This window comes from Papaver somniferum, chromosome 9 (genome assembly GCF_003573695.1).
Source record: "Papaver somniferum cultivar HN1 chromosome 9, ASM357369v1, whole genome shotgun sequence".
In the NCBI taxonomy this organism is placed as follows: Eukaryota; Viridiplantae; Streptophyta; class Magnoliopsida; order Ranunculales; family Papaveraceae; genus Papaver; species Papaver somniferum.
In genome coordinates this window covers 95,238,591-95,260,078 of record NC_039366.1, presented here as the reverse complement: position 1 = coordinate 95,260,078, position 21,488 = coordinate 95,238,591, and the positions used below count along the sequence as shown (strand labels likewise).

At 37.5% G+C, this 21,488-nt stretch overlaps 1 protein-coding gene across 1 annotated transcript; it reads left to right on the top strand.

The window, feature by feature from the left end:
- Positions 1-1,441: 1,441 nt before the first annotated feature.
- LOC113310674 (calpain-type cysteine protease DEK1-like) lies at positions 1,442-19,089 on the top strand. Its single transcript, XM_026559415.1, has 32 exons — positions 1,442-1,733; positions 1,864-2,124; positions 4,888-5,138; positions 5,367-5,549; positions 5,683-5,827; positions 6,112-6,242; positions 6,329-6,443; positions 6,552-7,584; positions 7,691-7,801; positions 8,487-8,545; positions 9,172-9,334; positions 9,576-9,849; positions 9,999-10,149; positions 10,244-10,355; positions 10,504-10,669; positions 10,787-10,857; positions 10,995-11,086; positions 11,326-11,488; positions 11,604-11,675; positions 12,101-12,478; positions 12,611-12,726; positions 12,924-13,221; positions 13,608-13,927; positions 14,052-14,403; positions 14,508-14,828; positions 14,928-15,032; positions 15,194-15,322; positions 15,918-16,298; positions 16,404-16,541; positions 16,923-17,159; positions 17,261-17,702; positions 18,499-19,089. Exons 2-31 carry the CDS (start codon positions 2,000-2,002, stop codon positions 17,564-17,566), a joined length of 6,498 nt encoding a protein of 2,165 aa, XP_026415200.1. The 5' UTR covers positions 1,442-1,733; positions 1,864-1,999; the 3' UTR covers positions 17,567-17,702; positions 18,499-19,089.
- The last annotated feature ends 2,399 nt before the right edge of the window (positions 19,090-21,488 follow it).

Sequence of the window (21,488 nt, the reverse complement as noted above, 5' to 3'; positions counted from 1 at the left end):
AGCGAGCCTCATGGGTAACCTAGACAAGGGAGCCGAAGCGGATGGGGGCTGAGATTGCGTCACAAGGGGGGCAAGCTAACTCTACCTTCCATGTTAATTCCTGCAATATTACGCTATTGAGGGCTCTAACCTGGGGCCTCCTGGAGCGCATGAAACTTTGGGAAACGGGGATGACCAGCCCATTCTTAATATTACGCCATTAATAGTACTAATTAGTAAATTTAATATTACATATGTGTACTCTAAATATGTCAACTTTTGTCTTTTTCTCACTAACTATAGTTAATCTAATATTACATATATGTACTCTAGATATTTACTTATTTTAAGCAAAATAAAATAGAATAAACGATTTTCAGAGATCGTCTACTTATGTCATTTTCTCCTAACTATAGCTTAACCTAATAATTTTCCAGACACAATTTGATCGCCTTTTTAAATAGTTTTAGCTTTAGTTAATAATTTGCAACCATTCAACTATTTTTACAGAGCTCGACACAGTAACATACATCGGCAACCATTCAATTATTTTTTTACATAACTCGGCATAGTAACGTACATCGTAAAAGCTCTTTTATAAAGCTCGCAACAATACCAAACTAATCATAAGTATTGACTAATAAAAATATATTTATTATCATCATTAATAGAATAGTTTTTATATAATCATTTTTAACTTGACATTTAATAAAATATTATCATAGCAAATTAATAGAGTATTTATTATGAAGAACTATAAAACCTTAATGACATGATAAATTTTGTCCGTTAGATAGATTTCTAATCTCAATCACAACCATTATTCATGACAAACAATTATATCCCTATATTTATCTCTTGTGAGGACAAATCTGAACCGCCACTTACACAGAAAACTTAGTCAAACTGTGCTTTATACTCTTGACAACTAAATTAACTCAATCCTAACCAAGCTTAACTTATCTAAAGTAAATTTGTAATTTATCAAACTACTGTCAAAAGATAAATCTCAACTAACTACTATTATAACAAACTGAGTTTGTTGCAGCTATACCTATGCAGCAACGGGATCATTTGTCTTATAGATTCTCCTAGGATTCAATTACCATAAAACAATGCACATTCCAACAATTTGACCATAAAACTTACTCTCAGCGGAACTAAGAAGCTTCATATGGATCACATACATCTGTCCATTGTCTGTACTTGGAATGCCAAGTGTTTGGAAATTTTACACGGATAATGTTGTGCGTGAGTAGCACTGCCGTCCGAGATATCTGAATCTTAATAAACTACAATTAGATACACAATAATGTTTGACATGGCTAAATAATAACCGCTGATTTGGATTGGTGAAAAATGACTACAGATCCAACGGATGAAACTCTAGGGTTTATAGTTTTACCAAATACGCCTAAAGTGGTTACTCTACTCGATTATTTTTTATTTGTCTTCCCCTCATTTTCTCTCCTGTAAGAAAAAAACACTCACAGTGTAGGGTTTCACAGTTTTCTTTCTCTCTCTCTAGAAATCCAAGTGAGAACGTGAAGGATTTAACCAAACCCTAGCTAATTTCATGCTAGTTTCTGTACAAACTCACTAATTTGAGCTCGATTTCACTCAATTTCATCTTCATTTCACCAATGTCGTCTCTCATTCTCATCTTAAAACCCTTATTTGCTTAAATAAAATCCATGGAGGAATCACTCTTTTCAGCTTACCCCGTGAGAATACGTACTTGAAAAAAGAAAAAGGTAAAGTCTTTCTCTCTCTCTCTCTCTCTCTCTTTTTTTTGGTTTATTTTACTGAGTGAAATTCTTCTGTAAGACTGAAGAGTATGATGGGGGCGCTGAACAGTGATTTTTTTGTGTAATTTTGTTTCAGGGTTTTGTTGTTTGTGGCAAAGTTTCGAGATTTTTTTTTTTTTTGTTGAAGTTAAAATCTTCTGCGGGTTTCTTGGGTCTTTGTGTCTCTGTCTATTTTATATGGTTATGAGTTGAAACATAAAGGGGAAGGAGCCATGGAAGGAGATGAGCGTCATGTCATGATAGCTTGCGTTGTATTGGGAACGCTTTTCTCCGTTCTGAGTTCGCTCTCCTTCGCTATACTCTGGGCAGTGAACTGGCGTCCATGGCGGATTTACAGGTAACTAATTAAATGCTTGTTTTGTTAGATTGCAAATGTCATGTCTTTTTGATCCATGTCACAGTGTAGGAAATGTTGAGGCTCAGTTATAACTTCTTAGCGGAGAATTATAATGTTGCTTGTTACCATATATTTCACACCCAGTATTATTAGATTGTTTATGACATATCCTTCATTATAAGTGACAACTATGGTTGAATGAACACTTAATTAGTTTATTGCCTCACACACCTGCATTTATACGCATGCTAATTATGGAGTCTACAGTGTTTAAACTTTAAACAATTTACCTATACGACTGCTGACTATCTGAACTACTATGTGCAAATGTCTTAATAACTTCTGGCCACTTTCTGAACTTCCAGTATAGATCGGGCCTTTTAGTCCGTGTCACCTTGTTTTTGATTGGGATTATCTTCTTCCACTATCAAGATTTATAGGATGAGAATTTGAGCTTGAAAATGCAAAGGTCAACAGAGATGCAATTGTTAGCAACAGCCCAATAACATTCATTTATGTAGAACCCGTTGTTTAGAAATGTGCTTCTCCAAGTGTGAATCAGCGTTAAGATTTTGTTATTTGTCTCTTTTTTCTTTCGTAATTTAATAGTTGAGAATAAATGTGCCCTAGAGATTCTTAGACAGTATGGGTTATTTAAGGAAAACTAGGAAAAATTATTACGAAAATTTTTAAGCTATGCATTTTGCCTCAACTAGGTTTTTTAAGTTAAAGATGCGAAGGAGGTAAGATCACATTCTTATGTTGCCACAGGCATACTTGATCTGTCGTAGATGACAAAGGAGGGAATGAGGCACCAACACATCCCTAATTATGTATACATAATCTTACGGAGCACCAACAAGTCAAACAACCATCATCTCAAAGACGATAACAAGAACCCAACAAGTTGTTGCCTTTTATCTAGGATGCAAAATGAGTTAGAGAGTTGTTTGAAGTTTGATAGACTTTAGTGAAACAAAGAGCCGAAAAATAATTGAAATCTCGTGGATTGTGGCTAAGTTGGAATGATGTTATTCAAATTGGTCTGTGTGCACTGATATGTTTGTCCTTAGCTGAATGTGGCTATAGCCGTTGCCTCATTGCCATCAAGGCTGTGACTTTCTTAAAGGGTGTCCTTAAGGTGAACATCAAGACTTACGCCTCGGTTGTTCCTTTAAACAATAGTTCTTGGATGCAAAGAGTTTGTCCTCTGCATTGTCTCATCTTTCTTTCTTGCAGTTCAGAAGTATAACGTGTCAAGACATAGCTTGAATGATAGGATGCATGATACTATCATGCGAAACTCTAAATTCTTCCTTCTCGTATGCGAAAACTTGTAGTTGTCCTTACTTCAGGAAACCTAGATTTGGAATAGCACACATATTAGTGGTAGTTCGTTTTACATGTTGCAATGCAGTCTTCAGCAGCATTCCACATATATAATGGCTGGTGTAATTGGTAGTGAAAAGGTTTTCTCAGACACGATTAAGTAAGGAGAATATGTAATGTGGAGATTGCACATGACGCAGAGTTGTACGGAGAAAATTAGAAAAATAGGTTTGTTGGTTTTGAGGTTAAAAAATAAAGAATTATGGGGGAAAAAGATGTTAAGATTGCAGGGGGTGACCGTTGAGGTACGAGTATGGTTTGGAGGTGTAGTTGTAATGCACAAATAATCCTTGTAAATAACTATTTCCAATTTCGGGAATGTGGTTGAACAAAAACAACAAATGAAGTACATTGTTCTACAGTTCTACTCTTTGAGTGCATATTAAATTGCTCGTTTGGCTCCGTTATTTTTAATCATTCAGACTTGTCTTCTCTGTTTTCCTGATACCGTTTCTTCCGCCTTCAGTGTTTTAATTAGATCATAAGTCAACTGTAGAAAAGCCTTTCTGTTTTTTCTGAACACTATGCCATTTGAAACACAAAATTCCTGTGTTGCAACGATACGGATACGGTATTGGATACAAGATACCAATACGCTACTATGATACACCAACTTGAAAAACTAAAATACGGCGATACGGCATACTCAAATTGATCAGTAGTCTAACATAAATATATTATATATGTGTTTGCATGATTAAATTATAATATGTATGATTAACCTCACTGGAGAGAGAAAAGGTCTGGATAAGAAGGAAGAAAGTCTAGAGCAAGATCAGTAAACAGATTTGGAACTAATATTTTGCCACTATAGTTAAAACTTCTCATAGAATCTAGTAAAATATCTTAATTTTCTGATATTAAGGTACTGAGATTTATCATTTGTTGATATCTAATATCTAGTCAAAGTTTTCTAACTGAGTTGTATCTTGAAGTATCCGGAGTATTAGTACGCGTATCCTTGTAAATACGTATCGATACGGCTGAATTTGTTTTTTAGGCGTATCGTTGCAACACAGCAAAATTCTAAAGGTACCATGTATCTACTTCCCACTCTACACGGTGTTGTACTTCAGGAAAGATAACCTAGCAATTTCGATGCCACAATACTAAGTTTGCCTCATATATATCCCTCTCCCAATCACACACATTAGTCAGTGTATCAAGCACTTCAATGGTAGTGTCTCCATAGTAGCGCTGTTTGACTAAATTAAGTTTTGTGGGCAACCCATATCACTGATTCACTGCTTTCTCCCTTTTGAATGTAGGACGTGTCACGTGTATTACAATATATTTTTTAAGCCTGCTTCATATTTATCATTGATTTTTCACCTTCATCTTGTGTTGTTTGTTCTTTTGGTTTGTCATCATCAGTTGGATATTTGCCAGAAAGTGGCCAGAAGTTATACAAGGTCTTCCTTTGGGTGTAATCTGCGGTTTTCTGTCCTTATCTGCATGGGTTGTTGTCCTATCACCCGTGGTGGTGCTTATTATCTGGGGGAGTTGGTTGATTGCGAATCTTGGACGTGATATAATTGGCTTGGCCGTAATAATGGCCGGTACTGCTCTTCTTTTGGCATTTTATGCTATCATGCTTTGGTGGAGAACAAAATGGCAAAGCTCAAGTATGTAGTGTTCTTCTTTCATATAAAATGACAATTTTGTTATGTGTTCCATGCAATTTAATGATTGTTGTATGCCTTGTGTATATTATGCTCTTCAGTTTAAAAGAATCAAGAGTTGAAAGAGAAAAAAATGACATTAGAATTTTAAGGATAGTGGCGCTCTGCTATCTCTATGGATATATCATGCTTTTAGGTTTTTTCAATCAGTTGACTTTTTCTTTTTAACAGGGGCTGTTGCGATTCTTCTTCTTTTGGCTGTATCGCTCCTTTGTGCGTATGAACTCTGCGCTGTGTATGTTACAGCAGGCTCGAGTGCGTCTGAGCGATATTCTCCTTCTGGGTTCTTTTTTGGTGTGTCGGCTATTGCTTTAGCAATTAACATGCTCTTTATTTGCCGAATGATCTTCAATGGTAATAACCACAGTACATTACTTTATTCTGATTGTTTCATATGTTTATTCAAGGGGCAAAACATAAAATAATTTTCTGCTGCAACATTGCGAATTGCCTCTAGTTAGCTAATCTATTAGATATCTGTTCGCAGGTACCGGCTTGGATGTGGATGAATATGTGCGTCGGTCATACAAATTTGCTTATTCTGATTGTATTGAAGTAGGACCTGTTGCTTGCTTAGCAGAGCCACCTGATCCGAATGAGTTATATGACTTATATCCACGACAATCCAGTAGGCAAGTCCATGCCCTTTGTTCTTCATTGGTCATCATTTTTGTTTGTTGCCATGGTATCTTTGTTGTCTAATTGTGTTCTATTTTTGCATTTGGGTTCACCCCTTTTTTTTGGTTTCTGATGCTCTTTTGTTGCTTTTAGTATTTTCATTACTTAGTTTAGTGACTTCATCTCAACATCTTTGTCATACTATAACATTACATGATGCGTGGAAGTACTTATAATCTAATCAACATGTACACGGTTATGTCACCTTCCATTTTGTTGACATGGTGTAATTTTGTAGGGCTTTTCGTCTTGGACTTCTTTATCTTGGATCACTGCTCGTGCTTCTTGTTTACTCCATCTTATATGGTTTGACTGCTAAGGAGTCAAATTGGTTGGGGGCCGTTACTTCTGCTGCTATTATTGTTCTTGGTATGCCCGTTTGTATTACATATCCCTGTGTGCATGTATTTTATCTTTAGAGACATAATTTTATGGTATCTTGCTTTATCTTATAGATTGGAACTTGGGGACATGCTTGTTTGGGTTTGAGCTTCTAAAGAGTCGTGTTACAGCACTTTTTGTTGCTGGAATATCTCGCATTTTTCTCATATGCTTTGGGGTGCATTACTGGTTTGTAACTCACCCCTCTATTTAAGTGTTGATGTTGTACTTAATTACCGATATGGCTGAGCTTTGTGAGTTGTATTTTTTTCATATTGTAGTTGTTAATGCTTTCAGGTATTTGGGACACTGTATTAGTTATGGAGTTGTAGCCTCTGTCTTGTTATTTGCTGCTGTTTCTCGTCATGTATCAGTTATGAGTCCATTGGCTGCAAGGAGAGATGCCTTACAGAGTACAGTGATACGTTTAAGAGAGGGATTTCGAAGAAAAGGACAAAACAGCTCTTCTAGCTCTTCTGAAGGTTGTGGCTCAAGTGCAAAGCATAGTAGTAGTGTTGAAGCAAGTAACCTTTCTAATGGCGTCGAGGCTACTTGTACGAGTACATCACAGTGCACAGTCGACGGTAGTAACTGGAATAATGTCGTTCTGGGCTGCACTTCTGGTTCTCACGAGGGGATTAATAGTGATAAGAGCATAGACAGTGGAAGGCCAAGTTTGGCATTACGTAGCAGTTCATGTCGGTCTGTTGTCCAGGATTCTGAAGTTGGAATTACTCCAGCTGATAAGCAACTTGAACGCTGCAGCTCCTTTATTGTTTGTTCTAGCGGTGGTCTGGAAAGTCAAGGCTGTGAGTCAAGTACATCAACTTTGGCAAATCAACAAGCACTGGATCTGAATCTGGCTCACATATTTCAACAAAGACTGACCGATTCTAGAGTTGCGGCAATCTTGAAAAGGAAAGCTAGAGAAGGTGATGTTGAGTTGGCTAATCTACTCCAAGATAAGGGCTTGGATCCAAATTTTGCTGTGATGTTGAAGGAGAAAGGCTTAGATCCAACTATTTTGGCGTTACTGCAGAGAAGTAGTCTTGATGCAGATAGGGAGAATCAAGATAACACTGATGTTACTGTGATTGACACAAACAGCTCAGACAATGTTATTATGCCCAATCAAATTTCATTGTCAGAGGAATTACGGCGTAAGGGTTTGGAAAAATGGCTACAAATTTTCAGAACTATTTTGCATCAACTAGCAGGTACACCACAGAGAGTGTGGGTCCTTTTCAGTTTTTTCTTCATTATCGAAACGATCATTGTGGGGGTGTTCCCCCTAAAGACAATCAAAGTAATAGGTGCTATTCATCAACAGGTAAGTTTTGTGCCAATAGCATAATTGTTGTTCAGTTGTATGGGTATTGGAACCAGTTTGGCGATTTTTGATTTGCTGATGTATGCATATGACATCTTGTTTGCAGTTTGAATTTGGCATTTCAGTGTTCTTATTGTCTCCAGTTGTTTGTTCAATTATGGCTTTCCTTCGATCCTTCCAAACAGAAGAAATGTCCATGACATCCAAACACGGCAAGGTATACTCCACGTGTTTAGGTTGTTGAAATAGGTGCTGTGAGTGTTTCCCATTTTTAGTGTAAATGACACTGAACTTAATAGTTTTAGTTACAATTTTCACTTGATGTCTGGTATGGTAAGAAGGTTTCTTAGGCACATTTACTCGGGATCTTTTAAAGATTTGGGTAGTGCTTCTGGTATGTTCCTGGCCTGTGCATTGGTTTCGACTGTTATTATCTTAGAAGTGTGGTTCTTTTGGACTGGAGTTCTAATAAGAGCAGTGTAAAGTGGATCTGTTTTTCATTTCTATTAGAAAAAGAAGGCTCGGTGGAGAGACCACCCATGAATAGATCAAACAGTAAGAGCACCCTGCGAAATGGTGTGAAATACTAAAAACTTGGTGGTCAAAACAAATTCAAGAGATTTTTATACGCGAAATGATGTGAAATACTAAAAACTTAATTTTGTTTATCAAGTAGAACTCCAGTTCATTTCTATTTCTGGCTTAACATCTTTGAACGAAAAGAACCTAGGGTTAGCATATGGAACAATCACATGTCAAGACAGAACTTGTTTAGAATTATCCGTCTCTATTTCTCAGCTTTTGTGCATCTTACCATCTGGTTTAGAATTCTCTCTCTCTGTTTTTTTTTCTTCCTTTTTTGCTTCTTACTAACCGGTTCTCTTCTGGTGTTGAATCTTCAGTATGGATTTGTCGCCTGGTTGTCAAGCACCTCTGTCGGTTTGTTGCTTTCCTTCTTAAGGTATGGCTGTTTTTTGTGTAATTTGATAAACCATACCTACATGTGCATTTGTTATTTTGCTTAGTATGCTCATGGATAGTAATTTTGTTGGATGAAGTACATATTATGGGATGCATAGAGTCATGCTTTGAGTTCCTACATGTTTAGGTTTAAACTATATAGATTATCTGTGACCATGGATTCTGACGAGTTACAATTGGGTTACAGAGTATCCTTTTATCTCTCTGTAATTACAACTTTTGTAACACTTGATGAACATTGGTTCCTTTGTAATATTATTCTATGGGAAACCAAATGTTATATTTATACCGTTTAGTTAGCTTAGCAAAGACTGACTACTTGAATTTATTCTATGGGAAACCAAATGTTATATTTATACCGTTTAGTTAGCTTAGCAAAGACTGACTACTTGAATAGTTGAATTCACTCCATGCTTAAATAATAGCAGTTGTCCTTTGCCACTCCTAGGTCTGCTTTTTAAATTAAGATATTAATTCAAGTAGCAATTTAGGTGATCTTAAGTGCTATACGCGGTGTCTGTTTGTTGCACATGTCAAAATTCATGAAAATGGAGTGTCCTTGTGACAGTCTTGTCATTCACTCATCCAACCCTCCTTTTTTTTCAGCAAATCGTCGGTTCTACTTGGATTAGCTTTGACTGTACCTCTCATGGTTGCTTGCCTTTCCATCGCCGTTCCGATATGGATACGGAATGGCTACCAGTTTTGGATTTCACGAGCAGAATGCACAAGTCAAGGAAGCAACCCTGGAGCTCAGGGGAGGAAAGAGGTTTGTACTTCAGATGTAGCAATATACTCCCGATTGAGTTCTTGTACGCCTCTATACTTCCGTGTTCGACATCATTGTATAGTTATATGTCTCCTTTTCATTTACTATCTACTTTGAGTAGATTTGGGGATCATGCATGCTTGTCTGGGCAGCTGATTAATCACCTCTGTGCATACTGCGTCTGTATTAAACGAACATTTAGTTGCTTTAGGTTTTTATTGACTCATGATGTATGTATCAGGCTGTTGTGCTTGCACTCTCCATATCAATGTTCACGGGATCTGTCATAGCTCTTGGAGCAATAGTCTCTGCCCAACCTTTGGAACACTTAGCTTACAAAGGATGGACCGAAGATCAAAATAATATCAGCTCTCCATATGCATCTTCTGTTTACCTTGGTTGGGCAATGGCTTCAGCATTTGCTTTGATAGTCACCGGAGTGCTGCCAATTCTGTCGTGGTTTGCAACATATCGGTTCTCTCTTTCCTCTGCCATATGTGTTGTGATATTTGCTGGTAAGTTAATCTAAGCTTATATCTATCGTTCTGTAAGATTCTTAACTAGTGTTTCTGTAAAATTCTTAGCTAGTGTGTGGTCTTGATGGTTATTGTTGTCCTGATGGTTGCTTTAAATGTTGTTTTTTTCCTTCTCTATTTTGGTTCAGTTGTTCTTGTGGCATTTTGTGGTACTTCTTATTTGGAGGTAGTTAATTCTCGGCAGTATGGGGTTCCAACTGATGGTGATTTCCTTGCTGCTTTGCTTCCTTTAATGTGCATTCCAGCAGCGGTATCGCTTGGTTCTGGCCTGCTTAAATGGTATGACATAATTTGACATTACACGTATACCGGTGGATATATCACAAATTAAAGTTTCTCACATTGCCCTTGATTTTTTTTTTTTTTTTTGCAGGAAAGATGATGACTGGAAATTTTCTCGAGGTGTCTATGTATTTATTGGCATTGGTCTTCTTCTTTCCCTAGGTGCAATATCAGCCATTACTATTATAGTTAAACCTTGGACGGTGCGTTTTTGGTTCATTTCAGCTGTTCTATCTAAGATTTAACAGCTTCGATTACAGAAGTTTTATTACATTATATTATATTATATTAATGCAAATGTTTCATCAGATTTCTCAGCTACCTTATTATCCATTTTTCATTGCTGAACAGATTGGGGTTGCTTGTCTGTTAGTTCTCCTTCTCATTGTCCTAGCAATTGGTGTTATCCACTATTGGGCGGCGAACAATTTTTATTTGACCAGGGCACAAATGTTCTTAGTTTGCTTCTTTGCATTTCTTTTGGCGTTGGCTGCATTTGTTCTTGGTTTGTTGGAAGGTGAATATCCTCTAGAAGATTAATGTTTCTTTAATCCTTAGAGGTGCTTAGGAAGCCAGCATTATATCTCCCTTATAACATTTTTGCACTCTGTAGAATGACATTATTCATTGTCAGGTAAACCATTTGTTGGAGCATCTGTTGGGTACTTCTCATTTCTCTTTCTTCTTGCTGGAAGGGCATTATCTGTAAGTTATTCCTTACCTGTTTGGATGAAAACTTCAGCTTGCTAACTATTGGTCATGTCTGTTTTGTCTGGTGATCTTATTTTCTTTGTAATAAGGTGCAATGTGTTTCTGTGACATCAGTTTATATTTTCTTGCAGGTTCTTCTTTCCCCTCCAATTGTAGTATATTCCCCAAGAGTGTTACCTGTTTACGTGTATGACGCACATGCTGATTGTGCGAAAAATGTCAGGTATGTTTGTCTGTGAGGTGTACACTAGACTTCACCACATTCTCCATGACTCTATTCTTCAAAGTTTTGCTTGTATTCATTTTTGGATATGTTTTATGCTGTGGAATTGATTGGTTGCTTTTCCTTAGTTTACCATTTTCACTGGGTTTCCTTTGCACCAAACAAATACTGAGCCGTTGTCTTTTAATTTCTTTTGGTCATATTTGAGGTCTCATGTTCTGCTTCGTTTAATCTTGTAGTGCTTCGTTCCTCGTTCTTTATGGAATTGCAATAGCAACCGAGGGATGGGGTGTTGTTGCTAGCTTAAAAATATATCCGCCGTTTGCTGGCGCTGCTGTATCAGCAATTACACTTGTGGTAGCGTTTGGTTTTGCCGTCTCCCGTCCATGCTTGACACTTAAGGTTAGTGCACGGCTATATATGAGTCAAGGAATTCTTGAGTAAACCTGATGTTACCTTCCTGTTTATCTTATGTATGAATATCTAATTGGGTGATCTATCTTCGACTAACCAATAGATGATGGAAGATGCCGTACATTTTCTAAGTAAGGAAACTATCGTACAGGCAATTTCTCGATCCGCTACCAAGGTATGTTTATTTGTTTCGCTTTCAGATTACAACTTTTTAGTGGTAATTCTTGCCTAATGTTAACTTAAATTCAGGATCTTCTTTTGTAAAATTGATCTGGTTATTGTTGTTGTTTACCCAAGAAGAACTCCTGGTAGGGACTAGGGATATTATTAGTTTCTTTTCTATGAATTCTTTCTGAAAGATTCCTGTTATGGTCCTTTATTCTCGGGGATAAAAATATTTTGAATTGTTTATCTGAACGGTTTCTTTCTGACTCACATTCAAAAATCCTTCGCTACATTTTATTATCATCTCTCTGTAAATGTCTATTTCTGCTTTGCTATAAAGTCGCATTGAGTCACATATTTTGAAGGGGCCATAACTAGTATTATCTTTCTCTTATCAGTCACTTTAATTTAACTGTTGCTTGTTTATGGATGCAGACGAGAAATGCTCTTTCGGGAACTTACTCAGCACCACAGAGATCAGCTAGCTCTGCTGCTCTGTTAGTCGGAGATCCTACAATTTCACGGGACAAAGGGGGTCATTTTGTGCTTCCTAGGGCTGATGTCATGAAATTGAGGGATCGTCTTCGCAACGAAGAACTAGCTGCAGGCTTATTTTTCTGCAGATTTAAAACTGGAAGGATATGTTGGCGTGACTCACCTACAGATGTGGGTAACAGAAGAGAGATGTGTGCTCATGCAAGAATTCTTGCTTTGGAGGAGGCAATTGATACCGAATGGGTATATATGTGGGATAAGTTTGGTGGTTATTTGCTTCTTTTGCTTGGTTTGACTGCAAAGGCAGAGCGAGTGCAGGTGAACTAGAATACTAACTTTCAATTGTTTAATTAAGTGATCAGTTTGTTTCCTGGAAACACTCTACACGAATTTAGTTTCAGGATGAACTCTTTAAAATGATTTCATATGTTATTTTTTGTGTCTTGGCAGGATGAAGTTCGTCTTAGATTATTTCTAGATAGCATCGGGTTCTCAGATCTAAGTGCCAAGAAAATAAAGAAATGGATGCCTGAAGATCGCAGGCAATTCGAACTTATCCAGGAGAGGTAGACTCTCTCTCTATCTTGTTATAGTAGAGTTGTCTGTATTACACAAGGTAAGAAATGATACAGGAAATGGCCTATGCATCATAGGCCATTTCGTGTATCTTTTCTTACTAGTCACGGCTGCAGATGCTAACTAATATACGGGTATAATAAGTTTAAGCTTCTCTGTATTGCTCACATACTAACTAATATTGCAGTTACATAAGAGAGAAGGAGATGGAAGAGGAAATCTTGATGCAGAGACGTGAAGAGGAAGGGAAAGGAAAAGAAAGAAGAAAAGCACTTTTGGAGAAGGAAGAACGTAAGTGGAAGGAGCTAGAGGCTTCTCTTATATCTTCCATTCCAAATGTTGGGAACAGGGATGCTGCTGCTATGGCAGCTGCTGTTCGCGCTGTAGGGGGTGATTCTGTTTTGGACGACTCATTTGCTAGGGAGAGAGTGTCAAGTATTGCTCGTCGAATCCGTACTGCCCAATTAGGCCGTCGGGCACAAAAGGCATGCTTCCGTTTCATTTATTCTACAAGTTTATATTTTATTACTGGAAGTTCGTTGTTGCTCTTCGATGCAAGTCCAATTAGTTATTATGTATTACTATCTTCAAGCGCCATGGTTAATATCACACCTTCTAAGTTCTGTTTACAGCGAACCACAGTCAAAACCCTTGTATCTTGTCCCATGCCGATAAATATTGCATCTTAACTTATCAGGAGACAGTCTATCTGAGGCCTGATATTGCATGCGTGTTTATCACCTTTGCTGTCTACCATTTATTAGTTTTCGGCACTCAATTTTTACTCTCCACCAACCTTACTTTCAGGTTCTAACTTAAAGAATTCATGTATAATATCCGTTCTAAAATTTTCGTACTGATGTCCTGGCAGACGGGAATTCCTGGTGCCGTTTGCATTCTCGATGATGAGCCTACAGCAGGGGGGAGACATTGTGGGCAGATTGATCCAAGCATTTCTGAGAGCCATAAAGTTAGCTTCTCTATTGCTGTTATGATCCAGCCCGAATCTGGACCAGTATGTCTCATGGGAACAGAGTTTCAAAAGAAGGTTTGCTGGGAAGTCCTGGTTGTTGGTTCTGAACAAGGTATTGAAGCTGGGCAAGTAGGCTTGAGATTAGTCACTATAGGTGATAGACAATCCACCGTGGCAAAAGAGTGGAGTGTTGGTGCAACGAGTATTGCTGATGGAAGGTGATTCCTTTCTTCTATTTGTTATGGATAGTGTTGTAAGCTGCTACTGAAGGTTTTATATTTTCACAATGTTCTAGTCTTGGAACGATTTGTATTTACTCAGTTTTCTTCTATTGGTATGCAGGTGGCATATAGTGACTATGACTATTGATGCTGAACTAGGCGAAGCTACTTGCTATTTAGATGGTGGATTTGATGGATATCAAAATGGATTACCACTGCGTATGGGTGATGCTATTTGGGAACAAGGTACTGAAGTCTGGATTGGCACCAGGCCGCCTATAGATTTCGATTCGTTTGGGAGATCAGATAGTGAAGGAGCTGACCCCAAGATGCATATAATGGATGTGTTTCTATGGGGGAGGTGTTTGACAGAAGATGAGGTTGCTGCTGTACATTCTGCTACTAGCTCAGGCGAATACAATGTGTCTGATCTCCCCGAGGATGGCTGGCAGTGGTGTGATTCACCTTCTAGAGTATGCATCTGGAAGTTCCTCATATTTGTATGTTGCAATGTTCTGGTTTTATCTTTCTCAATTTTTAGCTGATAAAATTTCATTACTTCTTGGCTGTTGATCAGGTGGCTGAGTGGGACAGTGACCCTGCAGATGTCGATCTATATGATAGAGAAGATGTAGACTGGGATGGACAGTATTCAAGTGGGAGGAAAAGAAGATCTGGACGTGAAGCAGTAGCGATTGATATAGACTCTTTTACAAGAAGAATGCGGAAATCTAGGATGGAATCACACGAGGAAATTAATCAGCGGATGTTGTCAGTGGAAATGGCAGTTAAAGAAGCTCTCACTGCTAGAGGAGATGTGCATTTCACCGATCAAGAATTTCCTCCAAATGATCAGTCTCTATTTGTTGACCCGGAGCAGCCTCCTTCAAAATTGCAAGTATGTTCCACGACTAGTTAAATTTCTTAACCTTCTGCTGCTTTTTCTTAACCTTCTGCTGATGTCTCTGTTCCTTAACCTTCTGCTGCTTTTTCCTAGATTGTTTCTGAGTGGAAAAGACCAGCTGAAATTGTGAAAGAGATATCTGTGGATTCTCAACCTTGCTTATATTCTGGTGTTGCTAATTCTTCTGATGTTATTCAGGTAAAGACTTATGGCATCTCCTTTTTGCAAAGTCAGCCTGAAGTATTGCCGTACTATTAGTTTCCTGCAAACTCTAAATTTTGAATCATAAGATACAACTGTGATCATGATGAAATGAGTCAATTGATTTGTTCAAGAAGCTCAACTGTTCTTTGGTGCAGGGTCGATTGGGTGACTGCTGGTTTTTGAGTGCTGTTGCTGTTCTTACAGAGGTTGCACGCGTATCGGAGGTGATCATCACACCAGAGTATAATGAGGAAGGGATTTACACTGTTCGCTTCTGTATTCAGGTGAAAATGTTATGTCTCTATGTGTTTGTAAAAACCCTAGTAAATTAGCTTAAGCAAGCTTTCAGTCTTCCTAAATTAAGAGTTCTTGATCTGTCCAATTCTCTGAAGTAGTACGAAAACATGGAAAAATATTATTATTCCTTGGTGAAAGGTGAACACAATGGTCATTTAGTGTTTTCATTAAGGGCCTTGCTTTCTTCCAAACGTCGTTGCTAAGTCTTAGTGTTGAGCTAATTGTTGGATGTGTTTTCACTGGGTCTAGTGGGGCCAACTATGTTCCCTCTCTACAAGATTTTCTGCAGAAAGAGAAGTTTTATTTGTTTTTTCTTTGGCCTGTAGGTACTTGTCATACCTAGTCTTTTTTTTTTGAGGATACATCGTAAATTTCTTAGTTGGATGGGTTTTAGGCAAAGAAATATTTTGCAACTAATTCTTATTCAAATGTATATTTCCAATGTCTTCTGGTACATTAAGACATCAAAAGGCTACACAAATTCATATAATAAGATTAACAGTCGAAGTTAACTTGACTGCCGACAAGAAGGATTGTGTTGTTATGTGCTGCTTATTAACCTATTATTTGAATGTCCTGTAGGGTGAGTGGGTCCCAGTTGTTGTTGATGATTGGATTCCGTGCGAGGAACCTGGAAAACCAGCATTTGCTACCAGTAGAAAAAAGAATGAATTATGGGTTTCACTTTTGGAGAAGGCATATGCCAAGCTGCATGGATCATATGAGGCTTTAGAAGGTGGGCTTGTCCAGGATGCTCTTGTAGACCTCACTGGAGGGGCTGGTGAGGAGATTGACATGAGAACTGCTGAAGCCCAAATTGATCTTGCCAGTGGAAGACTATGGTCGCAGTTACTGCGTTTCAAGCAGGAGGGCTTTTTACTTGGTGCTGGGAGTCCTTCAGGTTCAGATGTGCATGTATCCTCAAGTGGCATTGTCCAAGGCCATGCTTACGCAGTACTGCAGGTATTTTGAAACACTTTCTAATGCCTGTATTTCTGTGATATTCGCTAGATATGCAATTTTTGTGAAAGATGTTGCTGATATTATCACCTTACATTGTGACTTAAGGTAAGAGATGTAGATGGCCACAAGCTTGTCCAGGTGCGAAATCCATGGGCAAATGAGGTTGAGTGGAATGGGCCTTGGTCTGACTCATCGCCTGAATGGACTGATCGTATGAAGCATAAACTAAAGCATGTACCTCAGGTAGTTTATCTGCATGGATGACTTGTTTTTCATGGAATCCATTCGCATTTCTATTATTTTCATCTATTTTTCTGGAAATTTTTCTTGTTAAAAAAGTGTCGTCATTGTTGGATACCATGTATTGTATAATATGTTCTAGCCTTCTAGGGTTTTGTTTCTTTTTTAGTTTATTTCTAGGTATATTAATTTATTTATTTTGGCTTTCCATTCGCACCAAATTTGAAACTCAATTGTTTGGATTACTTAATAGAGATTACATATTAGTCAATTTTGTTTGCGTGTTAAATTTGTTACAGTTACATTTCCTAGTAATTCACCAACCTCGTTTCTGTTGTTAAGACTTAAATCTGGTACACTGATTAATAGTTTCTTTTTGAATAGTCCAAGGAAGGGATATTCTGGATGTCCTGGCAAGATTTTCAAATTCATTTCCGGTCGATCTATATATGCCGCATCTATCCCCTGGACATGCGATATTCTGCCCATGGCCAGTGGCGGGGGTACAGTGCTGGTGGTTGTCAAGACTATGACACTTGGCATCAAAATCCACAGTTTCGACTTAGAGCTACTGGCTCAAGTGCTTCTTGTCCTATCCATGTTTTCATTACTTTAACTCAGGTATGTCTTTTTTGATATTTCCTTCTTTCTACCATTATTTAATTTTCAGCTTATTGCTGCTAACTTAATTCTGATTATCTTCTGGCAAACTTCAATATTAGGGCGTGGGTTTCTCCAGAAAGACGGCTGGTTTTAGGAATTACCAGTCTAGTGCTGATTCAATGATGTTCTACATCGGGATGAGGATACTAAAAACTCGTGGTCGTCGTGCTGCTTACAATATTTACTTGCATGAATCAGTTGGAGGGACAGACTATGTCAACTCTCGAGAAATATCATTTGAGATTGTTTTGGAACCTGAACCAAAAGGGTACACAATTGTGCCTACCACTATCCACCCTGGGGAGGAAGCTCCATTTGTCTTGTCAGTTTTCACTAAAGCAGCCATAACCCTGGAAGCTTTATAAATCAGACACCGTGCACATTCGATTTTGTTCTGAGGGAGTGGTTGTAAAGATGGTAGTTTCTAATTGTTATTGGTAGTGGGCGGGGACCTTGCATGTTTGAGCGCAACTCGATAAACCAGATTGGGCGTTTGTACAGGTATGAGCTAATGCATTTTCTTAATAGATGTATCTTATTTCAAGCATCCTGTCCCTGATGTCCAATAGGATTTTTTATTTAACCCATGTTCTTCGTGATATTTGAACTCTTAGTACCTGAGAGTACCTATGTAAAGATGGTATTTTCCTATGTTACAACAATACGGACACGGTATCGGTATCGGTATCTTGTATCCAATACGCTACTTCGATACAACTTAAAAAACTAAGATACGTGAATACGGAACACACAATATAAATATCAGCTTAACATAGATATATAAGTAGTGAATTTGCAAGATATATGCATATAATATGTATGATTAACCTCACTGGAGAGAATAAGAAGAAAGAAAGTCTAGAGCAAGATCAGTAGACAGATTTGGAACTAATATTTGTCACTATAGTTAAAGCTTCTCATAGAATCTAGTAAAATATCTAAAGTTTCTAATATTAAGGTATTGAGATTTGACAGCTGTTGATATCTAATATTTAGCGAAAGTTTTCTAACTGAGTTGTATCTGGAAGTACTGGAGTATTAGTACGTGTATCTGTGTAAATATGTATTGATACAGCTGATTTTTTTTTTAGACGTATCGTTGTAACACAGGTATTTTCTGATTGCTATCAATTCTTAGTGATCTCTGCTTAGATTTGAGCATTGGCTTCTTATGGTGTTTGTATGATTACTTACATATTGGAATTGTGAATAAAATCGTCTATCATGTTATAGTTGTGCAATTTCTATATTTCATAGTAGGTTGGTTAGGGGATGATAAATTTTTTCTTTTGAACAGGTCTAAAGAAAGATGAGGTCCCAATAATGGGACAAGTTTTGCTCTACCACGAACTCCCCACCGACTGTTTCAATGTTCTCAACCGGCACTTACAAGCATTCTTATTAAAGGCTAAAAGGTGGGGTGGTTTTTTGTATAGGGTGCATGATTTTCTTGGGTGGTTGAAGTTGGTTTCGGGTTCAATCTGTAGATATACTAAGGTTAACTGATGAAAGGAAGATGTTGTAAGGAATGGTATAGATGCTGTGAAGTAACCTGTAAATGAAAAGAGGAAAAAATGTGATAATAATAGGAAAATAAAAAAGAATACACGAATCAGTTAGGAAAGGGAACAAACAAGGGGTACCTCATGTATTGTGGCTGATGATTTGTTAAGAGTTACTTGGAGAAGAGGGAGAGTTTTTTGGCTGCAGTTTTGAAGTTAAGATCTTAATATTTTGTATCCCCAGATGTTATCCACGGTAAATATTTGTATATTCCCCATTTTTGAAGCTTATTTTTCAGAACTTGATCCAGTTCTTATAAAAAAAAGACAGAAAGGAGAATTACACAGAGGTAACATCTCTGTTGGTTGTCCTTATTTCAGCTGCATGTCCTGAAATATTGGAATCCAAATCTGTTCCTCAGTGTTCCGAAGAAAAACAACGTTTGAAAGTAAAGACAGACTATCTAAAACGACTTGGCATTGCGATCCATTGTTGCTTATGAAAACCCTGTTTCCTTGCCTCCTTTGCCAACCTATCTGCTATTTTGCCGACCTATCTGCTACTTGATTGCTGTTGAGATTATTAGCCCTGCATTGTTTGGGTTATCTAAGATCTTGCGGCTTATAATCTTTAGGGCCACTCTACTCATTGCCAAATTGGTTTTGAGTTGGATGCCCATATTCTAATAATTACCTTTCCTATGCTTAAATAAGAAACCCCAAAAATTAGAACAAGTCTTTAGAATTCTTTATGACTTCATTGATAAGTGCCTGATTCCTCCATAGAACTGTGTTATCACTTCCTGTGGCAAAGATGATAATTCTCTGCAATCCCCTTTAATCCAGAGATCTCGAAAGTTCACGTCTTTTGCCCACTTTGCTGCTTCCAAGAGAGTTAAAGTTGTCTTTTGCCCACTTTGCTGCTTCCAAGAGAGTTAAAGTTTCCGCCTCTTTAGTACTGGCTCCGAGGATTGTCCCACATCTAGCTGAGACAGTTGTACTTGAATCGTTACGAAGAATCAGTCCGTAGCCTACATTGACAGTACTGTCTAACCATGAATCGTCAAAATTTAGGTTGAATTGATCTTTTTGAGGTGCTTCCCATTTTTGATTATCTTTTAAATGTCTATCAGTGTCTTGCGTAGTGTTAATTCTATAAGTACCATCAATGTCTAAGTTTTGCGGAGTATTTGTAGGTAGAGACTAGTAGTTTAGATGTTGCTGAATAGCCAATGAGGTCTGTGAACTAGTGTTAGATTTATTTTGGAATTCCTTCCAAAGAAACCAACACGTCGTCGCCATTACCTCAATAACTGAATCATCACATGAGCCTGCTATCCAATCAGAATACATACCTAAAAAGGGAGAATCAGAGTGGAGATCGAAGTTCATTCTAGCAGTGGGAGGAAGCATCCAAACATATTTTGCATAAGTGCATCGACATAACACATGTTTAATGGATTCACATGGGTTATTGCTTAAAATACACTTCAATTCTACGTCTTTCACGTATTGTCCTAGTTTCTTCCTAACTGGTAATGCATCATGCAAACATTCCCGTACAGTTATTTTGATTCTTTGAGAAACTTTCTAAGTTCCATAAAGACTTTAGCAACATGTGAGGAGTTGTTAACATGGTTTATGATCTCATTTGGATTAAGCAATTTCTCATACATTGATTTCATAGTGAACTCCCCATTTATAGTGAACATCCTTCTCAACCTATCTGTATGTAATATACCATCACTATTAGTAAAAAATTCTAATTCCTAAAATCATATCAAAAATATTTTAGAGAAAGTTATTTCTAACTTTCTGTGAGTTTCACTTCTTTGTTTCCGAGTTTATAAGCTCAGAAAAAAGTGTTATAGAGTTGTGTCTGCTTCCAAAAATATGTTACAAGATCACCAGTAATGCTTGGAATCCAATTATCATACCAAACATTGATCATATTGCCGTCACCTACCTCCCAATAACTATATTTATGAACAAGTGAAACACCCTGTAGAATGCATTTCCATATCCATGACTCGTTATAATGTTTTTTAACGTGGAAAACATAGATATTATGGAAGTATTTATTGCGTAAAATGGAGTACCACGATGCTTTAGGTTGGGTTATTAACCTCCAATCCAGTTTAGCAATCATGGCTTATTTATTTTAGGTGCCTCTTTAAAACCAAGGCCTCTCTAACTAATCATTTTGCAAAGAAAATCCCATCATTTCAAATAAAAATCTTTGTGTTTTCCTTCCCCCACCAGTAGTTACGGTGTACAACGTTGAGTATATGTGTAATTTTCTTCAGAAACATAAAGACCCCATCTGGTAGATAACAAGGCTTGAGAGAACAAATTTGATTGATACTAGTATGCTAGGCTGAGTTATAATTGTCCCCTGCCATCTTTATGCTCTGGTTTTCATTTTTTGTACAATGTTGTCGAAAGTTTTTAATTTTGACCTGTCTATAAATAGGGGTGCTCCTAGGTAAGAATCCTTAATGTTTATTTCTCGTATTTTAAGCAGATTTATCATTATCCTTTGGTGTTTCAAATGAACTCGATTACTGAAGAAAAGTCCTGATTTACTAAAGTTTCTTAGTTTCCCAGAGGCTGAGCTGAACTGTTCAATTGTGTTCATAATGTTTTTGCAGCTGACTAGACTAGCTTTAGTAAACAACAGACAATCGCATGCAGTTCATATTTGATTTAGTTTTCATATTGTACGTGCACACTAAAACCTGATTTCACTTATGATCGATCACGCACAGTACAAAGTCTATTAATA